Source organism: Lithobates pipiens, unplaced genomic scaffold (genome assembly GCF_037356315.1).
Source record: "Lithobates pipiens isolate NorthernLeopardFrog02 unplaced genomic scaffold, aLitPip1_a1.2 Scaffold_22, whole genome shotgun sequence".
Classification (NCBI taxonomy): Eukaryota; Metazoa; Chordata; class Amphibia; order Anura; family Ranidae; genus Lithobates; species Lithobates pipiens.
In genome coordinates, this window is record NW_027507784.1 from 33,446,817 (window position 1) to 33,464,234 (window position 17,418).

Sequence of the window (17,418 nt, forward strand, 5' to 3'; positions counted from 1 at the left end):
GAGAGAGCCAGGAGAGACAGTAAGTAGATCAGCATGGTGCAGGCAAAAGACAAGGGGAGAAACTGCCAGCTGTAGCAGTGCTTTCTTGAAGACAGCGGTGTGCCAAGTTTTTATCTAACCTTGCCCTATGGGAATCTCAGTTAGGAGGACTGGGAACAGGAATACAGCCAGGTGCGCCTGGTGGCAGCCAGGTGGGCTAGCATTTTCTGGAAGCAGTGGAACTGGGATCAGGGACCACAAGGAAGCAGAAGGTAATGAGAAATGCTGTTTACTCCACATGTGATACTTTACCAAAAAGGGATGGCAAGCACCTAGCCTGTAATGGGCTGTTGCTGAATTAACAAAGAGACTGTTAGTTCTAAGTGGAGTGACCAGCAGCTGCTGTATATAAGTGAACCAAGTTTGTGTAGGAGGAATTGAAGAAGAGGAATTTTTAAATAGGGAGGAAGTTGTCCCTTGTTCTGTGTTTTGGACTTTTTCAAGTTGGGCATCCCATAATTCCCTACCCCATCCAAGTTACCATCCCCTAATTAAACAACAAAAACAAGCCAAGGACTGTTTTCTGCATTTGAGTGAATGAAGGAAATGCTGGCTGTGCAGCAGTGGGGATCCCAGACTTCAGCAACTCCTATGGGGGTAGTGCTACACATATGACCCTAGAAGTGCAACACATGTATTATATCAGGAATGTGGCATACTTTTTATCGCAGGGATAGAGAGGGTAAAAAAGGGGGAGGGGTATGCCTATATATCAAGAATTATTTGCAAGTGAATGTGAGAGATGATATCACTAAGGGAGCTATGGAGGAGGTGGAATCCTTATAGGTAGAGCTCCAAAGGGATGAAGCTAAGTAGAAAATAATAGTATGGAATGGTACCAGCTGATTGGAGAAAAGCCAATTTCGCACCAATATTTAAAAACTGCCCAAAATACATCCCTGGCATATACAGACCAGTTAGCCTAACATCAATAGTATGTAAGCTCTTGGAGGGGATGATAAGGGACTATATACTAGATTTTATTAATGAGAACAGTATCATTTGCAGTAATCAGCATGGATTCATGAAGAATCGTTCTTGCCAAACCAATCTATTAATCTTCTATGAGGAGGTGAGTTGCCTTCTAGATAAAGGAAGGCCCGTAGACTTGGTGTATCTGGATTTTGCAAAAGCATTTGACACAGTTCCCCATAAACTTTTACTGTACAAAATAAGGTCCATTGGCATGGACCATAGGGTGAGTACATGGATTGAAAACTGGCTACAAGGGCGAGTTCAGAGGGTGGTGATAAATGGGGAGTACTCGGAATGGTCGGGGTGGGTAGTGGGGTCCCCCAGGGTTCTGTGCTGGGACCAATCCTATTTAATTTGTGCATAAACGACCTGGAGGATGGGGTAAACAGTTCAATCTCTGTATTTGTGGACAATACTGAGATAAGCAGGGCAATAACTTCTCCACAGGATGTGGAAACCTTGCAAAAAGATCTGAACAAATTGATGGGGTGGACAACTACATGGCAAATGAGGTATAATGTAGAAAAATGTAAAATAATGCATTTGGGGGGCAAAAATATGAACACAATCTATACACTGGGGGAGAACCTCTGGGGGAATATAGAATGGAAAAGTACCCGGGGGTCCTGGTAGATAGGCTCAGCAATGGCATGTAATGATAATCTGGGCACCAGTCCTCAGGAAGGATGTACTGGAAATGGAGCGAGTACAAAGAAGAGCAACAAAGCTAATAAAGGGTCTGGAGGATATTGGTTATGAGGAAAGGTTGTGATCACTGAACTTATTCTCTCTGGAGAAGAGATGCTTGAGAGGGGATATGATTTCAATTTACAAATACCGTACTGGTGACCCCACAATAGGGATAAAACTTTTTTGTGGAAGGGAGTTTAATAAGACACGTGGCCACTCATTAAAATTAGAAGAGGTTTAACCTTAAACTACGTAGAGAGTTCTTTACTGTAAGAGAGGCAAGGATGTGGAATTCCCTTCCACAGGTGGCGGTCTCAGCGGGGGGGGGGGGGGCATCGATAGTTTAAAAAACGATTAAATGAGCACCTGAACAACCGCAACATACAGGGATATACAATGTAATACTGACATATAAAAACACACACTGGACTTGATGGACTTGTATCTTTTTCAATTTCACCTACTATGTAACTATGTAACTACTCCTCATGTTTTATCATCTCCAGTGTAAATGACATGCCAGTGTGCGCAATGTATACTTGGTAGAGTTCTCATTGTGTTCATCACATCCCTGGCACTGTGCGTCTTATTATTAACATATGTTTGGCAGAATATTTCTTATGTTCTCATTATTCACAGTAGAGTGTTTCGATTTGTTAAAGATGTTCCTGACAGAAAATGGTCTGTAATCATCATGTCCATGGCAAGGTCCTTTATATATTAAGAATATATCTGACGTGTGTATCGCTGGGCTCCTGAAGAGCACGTGCTATGTTTTTCAAAGTTAAAAAACTTTACCCAAGCTACAGTTTGGTTTGGGTCTATTTGTCTAAATGTGACTTCTGTGTCAGTCTGACTGGGTTGTGAGATGTTCGGCCTGGCCACAGGGGGCACTGTCTCTTATGGCAGACGTGGAACTATGGTCTGGTCAGGCGCTTAAGTTAGTCTCTTTTGGAGCCAGGTCAGTGGGAGTGGCCCTCTCGTTGTGCCCTCTGGGAGAGGGTATTTAAGAGACGGACGTGGTTCGGGGTTCCCGTCCAGTATGATGTGCTGACTACTTGATCCTGGTCCTCCTGACCAGCCCCCAGGAAGGCAATGACCTGGGGTGCGGATCCACCCGACTTTGATGCCTTGGGGCTGGCTAGTCCGAGGCAGTGAAAATAAAAGAGGATTCTGAGGTGGTTGGGTGCCGTCTCCGGTCCGGGAGAGACCCAGTGTACTTCAAGCATTCCAGGGGAGGACTCTTTAGAAGAACACCACGAGTGAGTTTGGTTTTCTTAATAAGAGCCTGGAAGGGCTGAAGTAACCGAGAGAATCCGGTCTTGTGGATATCGCCAAGCGGGCTGAAAGATCCAGGTATCCTACAAGTGTTCTACGGCTTAGTTTCCTAAGTGTTCTGCAACAACGTCTGGGGCAAAGACTTTGTTCCTGAGTAAGCACCTTGTTGGCTGCTAGGCCTTGTGAGAGAGGGACTGTCCAACCTGAGTGTTCATCCAGCTGCAAATGGCTATTCTCTGGATGCAGTCAAAGTAAGCAAGTTCTTTAACGTTTATAGACTTTGACATTGAGAGAACCTGAACCTCCTTCCCAACCCTCTGATCCCAAGTTGAAAGACTGTTCAATGGTTAGAGTTTTGCAAATAAAATCCATTCAAGTGGATCTATTGTCAGTCTCAAGTTACTGGGCCATCTACCACGGGACATCCCTTAGACATGTCATAAGGAGAACGGAAGGTAACAGTAAGCCCAAAAATGGCCAGAAGCTCCTTCGGGGGTTAGTGCTAAACGTGTTTATCTTATCCCTGATAAAGTGTTCCATACGGTTAATGTGTGCCAGGTAAAGGGCTATTTGAGCTCAGGATATCCTATCTATAGATCCTCAGCAGAGTGTGATACTTGTGCTCAACATGTCCCCTCATTTCTCTTAGTACATGTTTAGAAGAGTTCTTAGTTGTGATGAGTGCAAACGTGTTCGTTTCAAAGTTACAATTGTTTCCGGTTGCCCTAAACACTATAGAAAGTGAAGATTAATGTGTGCAAAGCCCCTGGGTGTGATTTGTAGAGATGGAATGTAGAACATGACTTACTTTTGTAAGTTGTACGGAAAAGAGCTCCTCCATATTGCTTGCTGGGAGTCCTATTAGGTATGTTTCTTGTAATGTTGCCTTGTACACGACTGACTTGTGGTTGTGGTTCTGCAGGTTACAGAAAAGAGGCATGTAGCGATTAAACTGTTTCCAATCATGCATAAAGAACATCACACCAACTTTCACTATCAAGCTGAGATCATCTGAAATTTTATAAATATTGCTACTGATCAACAACATAGGGCATTTGCCCAAGAGGGACATTGTCAAAGGTGTCAAAGCCCCTCCCATTTCCCCAACCCCAATAAACAATAAGCCAGACTCTTCTCATATAGCTGGTGGGTGGAAGTACTTGTTTCCTGACACTGTGAGTGGAAGGAGATATGTGAAATATATATAGACCCGACTCGAGCACTATAGAAAGTGAAGATCAATGTGCCCACAGCCCCTGAGTATGATGTGTAGTGTAGAGAATGACTTACCTTTGGAAGATGCATGGGACGGAGCTACTCCCAATTGCTTGTTGGGAGCCCAATGAGAACTGTTGCTTGTAATTTTGCTTTGTTTTGGACTGACTTGTGGTCGTGGTTCTGCAGGATTAAAAAAAAAGGCATCTAGAGATTATACTGTAGTTTCGGGACATGCATAAAAAACATTACATCAACTCTATCAAGATGAGGAAAAAAAAATTTTTTTTGAGCTCTTTCCAGAACAAGAGTAGAGGGGCATTTGTCCAAGGGGGGCAGGGTCAAAGGTCCCAAAGCCCCTCCCATTTCTCCAATCCTGATGAGTGTTAATTCAGACTTTTCTCATATGGCCGGTGGCTGGAAGTTCTTGTGCCTGACACTGTGGGTGGAAGAAGATAAGAACAGAAGCTTCTATCCATAACTCATCAATACATTTGGGCAGACAAACCCTTTAATAATTAGGTAATTGATATTAGGAAATGCTCTCCATCTGCTTTAGGATGGTGCTGTAAATCACTTTGAGGGCTTCCCATACCAATTTTATGTTAAAACGGTAAAGCTGGGTATACAATTTGTTTTCTTTATTTTCAGCTGAAGGACTGAATTAAATAAAAGATCAGATATGGTGGTCTTGCCCACTAATTCAAACCTTCTGGAAGTCAGTTCATGAAACCATTAAATCAATTACTTCAAAACATTTAAGCTTTAACCCAGCCCAATACCTTTTACATTTCAACTCCATCCCCAGGAAAAAATACCTGAAGTCACTACCTATGTTCATGGTAAATGCAGCACGACATTGTATCCCCTACCATTGGCGTTCTACTGATATTCCAACAAAAGTCGAGTGGTTTAGAAGAATAAATAACATAGAACAAATTGAAGAACTCATAAGCATCTCTCAGGAAAAGATAATGGAGTTCTCTGAAACTTGGCATGATTGGATAGTTTTCAAAAACTCTCATGCCGCATACACGCGATCGGAATTCCGGCCAGAAAAAGACCGATGAGAGCTTTTCATCGGAAAATGTGACCGTGTGTATGCTCCATCGGAATTTAGCTGTCCGAATTTCCGCCAGCCAAAAATGTATAGCATGTTCTCAATTTTCCCGAAGGCAAAAATTTTCTATCGGTAATTCCGATTGTGTGTATGCAATTCCGACACGCCAAAAATCACGCATGCTCAGATTCAACTACGAGACAGAAGCTATTGGCTACTGGCTATTGAACTTCCTTTTTCTTGTCCGGTCATATGTGTTGTATGTCACCACGTTATAAACGATCGGAATTTGATGTGACCGTGTGTAGGCAAGACAGCTTGAGCCGAATTCCGTCGGAATTCCGTTGGGAAAACCATCAGAGCTTTTTCCGACGAGAATTCCGATCGTGTGTACGCGGCATTAGTCTTATAAAACAATTATCAAGCAGTAATATTATAGCTTGCATGTCACGGGGAAAAATTCATTACATTATGAGTATTAGTCTTACAAATATGCAAATACCCTCTTTCTCCACCTTTTTTTTTTTTTTTCCCCCTCATTGTCCAAACAGAATATATATTCCATAACAACCTAGCAAGTTTGTTTAAAACAATAAATAAATAAATAATAACGGTGAAATATGCTGTAATGTATCCACAAGTAAATGTTTTAATCAGTTAAATACGATGATCATAACTGTCTGTAAAATGTACTTCAACTAAATTGTTATTGTCAATAAGCTTGTATATTCATATCTGTATTATGTTGTAACTTGTTCTATGATATACTTAATAAACTTTGTGAAACAAAAAAAAAAAAAGATCAGATTCCCCCATCCACACAAGTGATGTGGATGGAGGAATCCTTCCCGCTGTGACATTGTCTTGTGACAGCGAGGACTTTCTGCTGTGAGAATACACTGATCACGATTGGTTGCAGACAGTGATCGATTAAAATTTTCCAAAGTTGCTGTTCAACGGAAGTTGATCTAACAATCTCCTTCCATCAGACAGGGATAAAACTTTTTCGCAGAAGGGAGTTTAACAAGACTCATGGCCACTCATTAAAATTAGAAGAAAAGAGGTTTAACCTTAAACTACGTAGAGGGTTCTTTACTGTAAGAGCGGCAAGGATGTGGAATTCCCTTCCACAAGCGGTGGTCTCAGGGCATTGATATTTTCAATAAACTATTAGATAAGCACCTGAATGACCACAACATACAGGGATATACAATGTAATACTGACATATAATCACACACATAGGTTGGACTTGATAGACTTGTGTCTTTTTTCAACCTCACCTACTATGTAACTATGTAAGGGAGGGACACACACAGATTGAAACTCCGTCCTGAAACAGCTGAATTTCAATCTGTCTGTACTCACCTTAAAGTTAGTTAGAAATACAAAAATTGAGATTTTTTTTTTACATTGTGATTCAATGCAGGATATTAGTGCCCTCCATACTAATAATAGAGACACACCTGTGTTACCTGGGCTTAGTCAACTGGTATAAAAGCCAATGTTTGGCGAGGAAAAAGTAAATTGGGCGATTTCCCACACCCCCAAGTCCATAAATGTTCCCACGCCATGCAAAAAAAAATGCAGTGTGCTGTTTAGTTCCTGTGCCTTTTTTCATGCCAGGTCATAATCCAGTTGGTAAAGCTGCAGAAAATGCAATGCACTGTGTTGGATAAAATACAATCAGCTGCTCTTGCCCTGTCCCGAGTGCCAACTGATTTCAGCATGCCCATGGAAATGTGCCCAGAGGGCTCTGAATGTACCTAGAAGAGTTCTCCCCACTCAATTGTAGGGCTGGAGTGTAAACCAAAACTTACTGTTGGAAGATGCATGGGAAGGAGCTTCTCCACATTGATTGCTGGAAGTCCTATGAGATATGCTGCTCGTGGTTTGGCTTTGTTCTGGGTTGACTTGTGGTTGTGGTTCTGCAGGGTACAGAATACAGGGATGTAAAGATTATATTGTATTTTCAGAACATGAATAAAGAACACCACACCAGATCTCTCTATTAAGCTGAGATAATTCCACATTTTAGAGTTATTTCCAGAAGAAGAACATAGGGGCCAAAAGGGACATTGTCAGAGGTGCCAAAGCCCCTTCTATTTCTCCAACCCAAATGAACATTAAGCCCGACTCTTCTCATATCCCTGATAGAGTTTCAAAGTTATTATTGTTTCCTTTACTGGAATATACAGTATATGACTCTGAGCACTATAGGAAGTGAAGAGCAATGTGTGTACAGCCCCTGGGTGTGATGTGTAGTGGTGGGGTGGAGAACATGACTTACCTTTGGAAGATGAATGGGAATGAGCTATTCTCTTGTTGGGGGTCTTGTGAGATAAGTTGCTTGTAAAATTGCCTTGTTCTGGAGTGACTTGTGGTTCTGCAGGGTACAGAATAGAGACATATAAGGGCGCATTTACTAAAGACAAATAGACTGTGCACTTTACAGAGTGTAGATGCTCCAGAACTTAGTAAATGAGCAGAGGCTCTGCTGACTTCCATCATCCAATCATGTGCAACAAAAATGCTGTTTTAAAAAAAAAACTTGCACGTAATTGGGTATTCTTTGCAAGGTGAAGGTTTACCTCATTTACTAAGCTCTGGAGCAATTGTACTTGTAGAGCACAACTGCACTTTGTAATCATTAAAGAAGAGAGGGGACAAATTGTGAACAAAGGGACTGGAGGGTAACCAACCCCCGGGACTTTATCAACGGCACTAAGTATGATCAATCAATATTTAAAATCAATTGTAAGTTTTATTCAATGTACAAAAAACATTATTTGAAACAAGTGATTTTCGTCTGTTTTACATGTATAATACAAAATGCGGATATACAGAAATAGGTATATGAGCCTTGAAGACTACATAGGTTACCACATTAGTGTATAATTCAAACTGCATTGTTTCTTTCTACATGTTTCGCTCAGATAGAGCTTCCTCAGGACAATTGCAGCGTATAATATTCTACAAAATAACAAAATTGTATAAACAAATTAATTGATGTTGAAAAAAATGAAATAAAATATGCATAAATAAGTTTTGTTTTGTACATAACCAAATCACAAAGGGTACAGAAAGCATTAAACAATATGGGTCAACACATTCTGATCAAATAAATTTAGTGGCAGAGCTCCCCTCAAGACATCTTTGATGGCCGGAAAGGAGCATAACCACCACCCTCTACATAAAACATAAGGACATAAATTTGCAAGTCAGTATAAAATACCATATTAATTATTCAAGCCGGGGGACACATTAACCCTTTATCTGGGTGGCGTCCCACATATTCATAATTATAATATATGAGCAAATATCATTCTCCTCTAAAGAGAATGATAACAGGATTGAACTGTGAACCAAAAAAAAAAAAAAAAAATAATAAGGATGACATTCTGAGCATACAACTATTGTGCATGAAAAAGGTTATACAAAAAAAAAAGGGACTTTGTAATGTGAAGAGTCTAGTTGCCTTTAGTAAATCAACCCCATAGTGTTTAAACTGTAGTTTCTGTAAAGAACATCACATCAACTGTGTCCATCAAGCTGAAAAAATCTTTAATTTTACATTTATTTTCAGAACAAGAATAAAAAGTATTTGCCCAAGGAGGGCATTGTCAAAGGGGCCAAAGTCCCTCCCATTTCTCAAACCTTACTGAATGTTAAAGTGATACAAAAGGTTTGCTTTAAAAAAATAATAATAACAAACATGTTATACTTACCTGCTCTGTGCAAGGGTTTTGCACAGAGTGGCCCCCGATCCTCCTTTTCTGGGGTACCCCGGCTGCGCTCCTAGCTCCTCCTCTTCACCGGGTGCCCCCACAGAGAGCCGATTTGCATGAGGGCACCCGTGAGGGCGCGCTCCCAAATTCCGCTGCAGCTTCCATTAACACAGACAGCAAGACTTGGCCCCACCCCCTTGCTCCCACGTCACTGGAGCCAATGGCTCCTGCTGCTATTAATCTATCCAATGAGGACAGCTGGAGCTCCTGGGCTCGTCCTCGATGCTGGAAAGACTGGGTTCAGGTAAATAAAGGGGGGGGGGTGCTGCAGGACAGGGGATATTTCGCCTTAATGCATAGAATGCATTAAGGTGAAAAACCTTGAGACTTTACAACCCCTTTAACCCCCCTGGCGGTATGATTATGTCCGATTTTTGTGTCTCAAAGCGGTACAATGTTTTGCATAGAAATTTGGCATTTTATATTGTAGTCCTGTAATTCTTAGGAATAACACACTTAAATCTGTGCAAACAAAAATCTAGTAGACATCCCGGGTATGATAAAGCTTAAAACACGAAATCATAAATTATAATATAATAAATAACTATAAATAATTATAAAAAATAATAATATAATAATAAAATTTATTTCCCCATGAATCACTATCGCTCAATTCTGCAAGTGTTCTAATTTACTATTGCTGTTTTCAAGCTGGTCTAAAACCACTTTTGACGTAAAGGGAGACTTTTTGGTTGCTATGGCCAATCTCCAGTTTCCAGGCAGAAAGAACAGTGTATATAATATAAAACTGCATGCAGGGCACTGGACAAAGCACTGGGGGCAAAATGGATGTGAAATGATTTTATACAGTAATGTAATCTGTAAGATTACGGTGTACTGCATGTGTTATGATTTGTGTACTTTTTGAATTTGTCGCCGGGCTCCGCTCCCACACGTTGCGTCGCTCGCAGGCAACGGAGCATGGCTCACAGAGCATCGTGTGGAGGACAGAGCCCGCAGTCACAGGGGACATCGCAGGATCCTGGTGACAAGGTAAGTATACTGTACCAGGATTCTGCAATGCAATCCCAAGTCTGGCTCGGGGGTTACCGCTAATGGTACTGGAATTCAATCCGAGCCACACTCGGGAAAACCGTCAGGAAGGTTAAAGAATATGTCATCTCAACATTTCATATTCCTGATATGTGGTTGCTGTACCATGTACTTGTGTGAGATGATTAGGGATGAGCCGAACACCTCCCTGTTCGGTTCACACCAGAACCTGCGAACAGACCTAAACTTTGTGTGAACTTTAGAACCCTATTAAAGTCTATGGGACTCGAACGTTCACAATCTAAAGTGCTAATTTTAAAGGGTAATATGCAGGTTACAGTCCTAAAAAGTGTTTGGGGACCCGGGTCCTGCCCCAGGGGACATGGATCAATGCAAAAAAAATTTTTAAAAACGGCCGTTTTTTCAGGAGCAGTGATTTTAATAATGATTAAAGTGAAACAATAAAAGTGTAATATTCCTTTAAATTTCGTAGCTGGGGGGTATCTATAGTATGCCTGTGAAGGGGCGCATATTTCTGGTGCTTAGAACTGTCCCTGCACAAAGTGTCATTTGTGCAGGAAAAAAAGTCTTTTAAAATCACTTGCGGCTATTGTCGGGTCCCGTAATACAGAGAACACTCAATGAGTGTTCTCTGCATTAGCCGACAATTCATTCATTCATTGATAAAAAAAAAAAAAAAGCGTGGGGGTTCCCCTAAATTTAATTACCAGGCCCTTCAGGTCTGACATGGATATTAAGGGGAACCCCGTGTCAAATTTTAAAAAAAATTGACGTGGGGGTCCCCCTAAATATCCATAACCAGACCCTTCAGGTCTGATATGGATATTAAGGGGAACCCTGCATCAAATTAAAAATTTTTTTACGTGGGGGTCCCTCTAAAAATCCATATCAGACCCTTTATCCGAGCACGCAACCTGGCAGGCCGCAGGAAAAGAGGGGGGGACGAGAGAGCGCCCCCCCCCTCCTGAACTGTACCAGGCCACATACCCTCAACATTGGGAGGATGCTTTGGGGGTCTGTGACCCCTCAAAGCACCTTGTCCCCATGTTGATGAGGACAAGGGCCTCATCCTCACAACCCTGGCCGTTGGTTGTGAGGGTCTGCGGGCGGGGGGCTTATCAGAATCTGAAAGCCCCCTTTAACAAGGGGACCCCCAGATCTCAATTTGTTTTCTTTATTTTCAGCTGAAGGACTGAATTAAATAAAAGATCAGATATGGTGGTCTTGCCCACTAATTCAAACCTTCTGGAAGTCAGTTCATGAAACCATTAAATCAATCACTTCAGAACATTTAAGCTTTTACCCAGCCCAATACCTTTTACATTTCAACTCCATCCCCAGGAAAAAATACCTGAAGTCACTACCTATGTTCATGATAAATGCAGCACGACATTGTATCCCCTACCATTGGCGTTCTACTGATATTCCAACAAAAGTCGAGTGGTTTAGAAGAATAAATAATATAGAACAAATTGAAGAACTCATAAGCATCTCTCAGGAAAAGATAATGGAGTTCTCTGAAACTTGGCATGATTGGATAGTTTTCAAAAACACTTATGCCGCGTACACATGGTCGGAATTCCAGCCAGAAAAAGACCAATGAGAGCTTTTCATCGGAAAATGTGACCGTGTGTATGCTCCATCGGAATTTAGCTGTCCAAATTTCCGCCAGCCAAACATGTATAGCATGTTCTCAATTTTCCGGAAGGAAAAACATTCTATCGGTAATTCCGATTGTGTGTATGCAATTCCGGCACGCAAAAAACTATGCATGCTTAGATTCAACTACGAGATGGAAGCTATTGGCTACTGGCTATTGAACTTCCTTTTTCTAGTCACGTCATATGTGTTGTACGTCATCGCGTTATAAATGATCGGAATTTGATGTGACCGTGTGTGGGCAAGACAGCTTGAGCCAAATTCCGTCGGAATTCCGTTGGGAAAACCATCAGAGCTTTTTCTGACGAGAATTCTGATCATGTGTACGCGGCATTAGTCTTATAAAACAATTATCAAGCAGTAATATTATAGCTTGCATGTCACGGGGAAAAATTCATTACATTATGAGTATTAGTCTTACAAATATGCAAATATCCTCTTTCTCCACCTTTTTTTTTTTCCCCCCTCATTGTCCAAACTGAATATATATTCCATAACAAACTAGCAAGTTTGTTTAAAACAATCAATAAATAAATAAATAATAACGGTGAAATATGCTGTAATGTATCCACAAGTAAATGTTTTAATCAGTTAAATACGATGACCATAACCCTCTGTAAAATGTACTTCAACTCAATTGTTATTGTCAATAAGCTTGTATATTCATATCTGTATTATGTTGTAACTTGTTCTATGATATACTTAATAAACTTTGTGAAACAAAAAAAAAAAAAGATCAGATTCCCCCATCCACACAAGTGATGTGGATGGAGGAATCCTTCCCGCTGTGACATTGTCTTGTGACAGCGAGGACTTTCTGCTGTGAGAATACACTGATCACGATTGGTTGCAGACAGTGATCGATTAAAATTTTCCAACGTTGCTGTTCAACGGAAGTTGATCTAACAATCTCCTTCCATCAGACAGGGATAAAACTTTTTCGCAGAAGGGAGTTTAACAAGACTCATGGCCACTCATTAAAATTAGAAGAAAAGAGGTTTAACCTTAAACTACGTAGAGGGTTCTTTACTGTAAGAGTGGCAAGGATGTGGAATTCCCTTCCACAGGCGGTGGTCTCAGGGCATTGATATTTTCAATAAACTATTAGATAAGCACCTGAACGACCACAACATACAGGGATATACAATGTAATACTGACATATAATCACACACATAGGTTGGACTTGATAGACTTGTGTCTTTTTTCAACCTCACCTACTATGTAACTATGTAAGGGAGGGACACACACAGATTGAAACTCCGTCCTGAAACAGCTGAATTTCAATCTGTCTGTACTCACCTTAAAGTTAGTTAGAAATACAAAAATTGAGATTTTTTTTTTACATTGTGATTCAATGCAGGATATTAGTGCCCTCCATACTAATAATAGAGACACACCTGTGTTACCTGGGCTTAGTCAACCGGTATAAAAGCCAATGTTTGGCGAGGGAAAAGTAAACTGGGCGATTTCCCACACCCCCAAGTCCATAAATGTTCCCACGCCATGCAAAAAAAATTGCAGTGTGGTGTTTAGTTGCTGTGCCTTTTTTCATGCCAGGTCATAATCCAGTTGGTAAAGCTGCAGAAAGCGCAATGCACTGTGTTGGATAAAATACAATCAGCTGCTCTTTCCCTGTCCCGAGTGCCAATTGATTTCAGCATGCCCATGGAAATGTGCCCAGAGTGCTCTGAATGTACCTAGAAGAGTTCTCCCCACTCAATTGTAGGGCTGGAGTGTAAACCAAAACTTACTGTTGGAAGATGCATGGGAAGGAGCTTCTCCACATTGATTGCTGGGAGTCCTATGAGATATGCTGCTCGTGGTTTGGCTGTGTTTTGGGTTGACTTGTGGTTGTGGTTCTGCAGGGTACAGAATACAGGGATGTAAAGATTATATTGTAGTTTCAGAACATGTATAAAGAACACCACACCAGATCTCTCTATTAATCTGAGATAATTCTACATTTTAGAGTTATTTCCAGAAGAAGAACATAGGGGCCAAAAGGGACATTGTCAGAGGTGCCAAAGCCCCTTCTATTTCTCCAACCCAAATGAACATTAAGCCCGACTCTTCTCATATCCCTGATAGAGTTTCAAAGTTATTATTGTTTCCTTTACTGGAATATACAGTATATGACTCTGAGCACTATAGGAAGTGAAGATCAATGTGTGTACAGCCCCTGGGTGTGATGTGTAGTGGTGGGGTGGAGAACATGACTTACCTTTGGAAGATGAATGGGAATGAGCTATTCTCTTGTTGGGGGTCTTGTGAGATAAGTTGCTTGTAAAATTGCCTTGTTCTGGAGTGACTTGTGGTTCTGCAGGGTACAGAATAGAGACATATAAGGGTGCATTTACTAAAGACAAATAGACTGTGCACTTTACAGAGTGTAGATGCTCCAGAACTTAGTAAATGAGCAGAGGCTCTGCTGACTTCCATCATCCAATCATGTGCAAGCAAAAATGCTGTTTTAAAAAAAAAAAAAAACTTGCACGTGATTGGATATTCTTTGCAAGGTGAAGGTTTACCTCATTTACTAAGTTCTGGAGCAATTGTACTTGCAGAACACAACTGCACTTTGTAATGTGAAGAGTCTAGTTGCCTTTAGTAAATCAACCCCATAGTGTTTAAACTGTAGTTTCTATAAAGAACATCACATCAACTGTGTCCACCGAGCTGAAAAAATCCCTAATTTTACATTTATTTTCAGAACAAGAATAAAACGTATTTGCCCAAGGAGGGCATTGTCAAAGGGGCCAAAGTCCCTCCCATTTCTCAAACCTTACTGAATGTTAAAGTGATAGGAAATGTTTGCTTTAAAAAATAAAATAAAAATAACAAACATGTTATACTTACCTGCTCTTTGCAAGGGTTTTGCACAGAGTGGCCTCTGATCCTCCTTTTCTGGGTTACCCCGGCTGCGCTCCTGGCTCCTCCTCTTCACCGGGTGCCTCCACGGAGAGCAGATTTGCATGGGGGCACCCGTGCAGGCGCGCTCCCTAATCCCGCTGCGGCATCCATTAACACAGACAGCAAGACTTGGTCTTTCTCCCCTGGCTCCCACCTCACTGGAGCCAATGGCTCCTGCTGCTATCGATCTATTCAATGAGGACCGAAACCAGCAGCTGGAACTCCTGGGCTCGTCCTCGATGCTGGAAAGACTGGGTTCAGGTAAGTAAATGGGGGGATCTGGAGGGGGGGGGGTGTTGCAGTACAGGGGGTTTTTCACCTTAATGCATTCTATACATAAAGGTGAAAAACCTTGAGACTTTACAACCCCTTTAACCCCCCTGGCGGTATGATTATGTCAGATTTTTGCGTCTCAAAGCGGTACAATGTTTTGCATAGAAATTTGGCATTTTATATTGTAGTCCTGTAATTCTTAATAATAACACACTTAAATCTGTCCAAACAAAAATCTAGTAGATATCCCGGGTATGATAAAGCTTGAAACACAAAATCATAGATTATAATATAATAAATAACTATAAATAATTATAAAAAATAATAATATAATAATAAAATTAATTTCCCCATGAATCGCTATCGCTCAATTCTGCAAGTGTTCTAATTTACTATCGCTGTTTTCAAGCTGGTCTAAAACCACTTTTGACGTAAAGGGAGACTTTTTGGTTGCTATGGACAATCTCCAGTTTCCAGGCAGAAAGAACAGTGTATATAATATAAAACTGCATGCAGGGCACTGGACAAAGCACTAGGGGCAAAATGGATGTGAAATGATTTTATACAGTAATGTAATCTGTAAGATTACGGTGTACTGCATGTGTTATGATTTGTGTACTTTTTGAATTTGTCGCCGGGCTCCGCTCCCACGCGTTGCGTCGCTCGCAGGCAACGGAGCATGGCTCACAGAGCATCGTGTGGAGGACAGAGCCCGCAGTCACAGGGGACATCGCAGGATCCTGGTGACAAGGTAAGTATACTGTACCAGGATTCTGCAATGCAATCCCAAGTCTGGCTCGGGGGTTACCGCTAATGGTACTGGAATTCAATCCGAGCCACACTCGGGAAAACCGTCAGGAAGGTTAAAGAATATGTCATCTCAACATTTCATATTCCTGATATGTGGTTGCTGTACCATGTACTTGTATGAGATGATTAGGGATGAGCCGAACACCTCCCTGTTCGGTTCGCACCAGAACCTGCGAACAGACCTAAACTTCGTGTGAACTTTAGAACCCTATTAAAGTCTATGGGACTCGAACGTTCACAATCTAAAGTGCTAATTTTAAAGGGTAATATGCAGGTTACAGTCCTAAAAAGTGTTTGGGGACCCGGGTCCTGCCCCAGGGGACATGGATCAATGCAAAAAAAAGTTTTAAAAACGGCCGGTTTTTCAGGAGCAGTGATTTTAATAATGATTAAAGTGAAACAATAAAAGTGTAATATTCCTTTAAATTTCGTAGCTGGGGGGTATCTATAGTATGCCTGTGAAGGGGCGCATATTTCTGGTGCTTAGAACTGTCCCTGCACAAAGTGTCATTTGTGCAGGAAAAAAAGTCTTTTAAAATCACTTGCGGCTGAGGGGCGTGGCCTGAACCTGCATGGAGTAGGACGCGTGTCTCCGGAGCTCCGCAGAGGAATCCTGTCTCCCACGCTGATCCTGTGACACCACAGCACCGATACTCACCTCAATACTTCTGGCAGGCATCCCTTCAGTCCGGAGCATATGTCTCCCTCAAAATCTCAGCAATCAGCGGCGGCACGGCTGTCCCAGTACCGCCGACATGTGAGTGAGGAGGGGGAGGAACATGGCAGCGCGGAGGACCCGGGAGGGCCGCGTGTGGCGGGAGACACAGACAGGCTTCTTGAAGCAATTACATTATGCCGCACGTCCCTTACATCCCAGATTGAGGAGGTGCAAATGGACATTTCTTTATTAAGACAAGATTTCCAGAAGCTGCGGGACCGGGTGAGAGACACTGAGACCCGTATCAGCCATGTGCAAGATGCTCTATCACCTCTGCAAAATGACACTGACCACATGCAGAAGCAAATAGACCTCCTGATTAATAAACAGGACGAAATGGAAAACCGCATACGCAGATGCAATATCCGACTGATTGGTCTTCCGGAGGGGGCTGAAGGTAAGGACCCCACAACTTTTCTGGAGCAATTGCTGATAAGCACCTATGGTAGAGAGTCTTTCACCCCCATGCTGGCGGTTGAACGCGCGCATCGCATGCCTGCCAGGCCTCCACCTCAGGGTGCACCTCCACGCACCTTAATTGCAAAACTCCTGAACTATAAGGACAGAGATGCTGCCCTCCGCATGGCCCGGGAAAAGGGTAATATCCCGGTGGGCAATACTAAAGTTGCAATATTCCCTGATTTCTCCGCGGACGTCCAGAAACGCCGGCAGGGTTTCATGGAGGCCAAACGAATATTGCGTGCACAGCAAGTGAAATACTCTATGCTTTTCCCTGCGCGCCTCAGGGTGGAGGCAGGGGACCGGGCGCTCTTCTTTGAACAACCCAGAGAGGTCATAGCATGGCTGGAACGCAGGGCGCCTCGTGATGGAGCCGCCTGAAACTCCTTGGGACATGTAAGCTACCAATTTTCTTATCCCACCCCTGGGCTCCTGGAACTCTGACAGATTGCCTGTTCTTTTTGTGCTGTTCTATTTTTGCTCAGGGAGCCTGCACCCGGGGCGTATGTTCTCTCTCTTTAAACTCTTACT

General features: G+C 42.1%; 1 protein-coding gene across 1 annotated transcript in view; it reads right to left on the reverse strand.

The window, feature by feature from the left end:
- Positions 1 to 17,418, reverse strand: part of LOC143925645 (uncharacterized) — a 68,637-nt gene that overhangs the window by 26,619 nt on the left and 24,600 nt on the right. Inside the window, exons 6-11 of the mRNA XM_077450111.1 lie at positions 13,939 to 14,034; positions 13,469 to 13,576; positions 7,546 to 7,641; positions 7,076 to 7,183; positions 4,273 to 4,380; positions 3,791 to 3,898 (exon numbers count right to left, since the gene is read on the reverse strand). Coding sequence (XP_077306237.1) covers positions 3,791 to 3,898; positions 4,273 to 4,380; positions 7,076 to 7,183; positions 7,546 to 7,641; positions 13,469 to 13,576; positions 13,939 to 14,034 — 624 coding nt within the window. The remainder of the gene's footprint in view (positions 1 to 3,790; positions 3,899 to 4,272; positions 4,381 to 7,075; positions 7,184 to 7,545; positions 7,642 to 13,468; positions 13,577 to 13,938; positions 14,035 to 17,418) is intronic.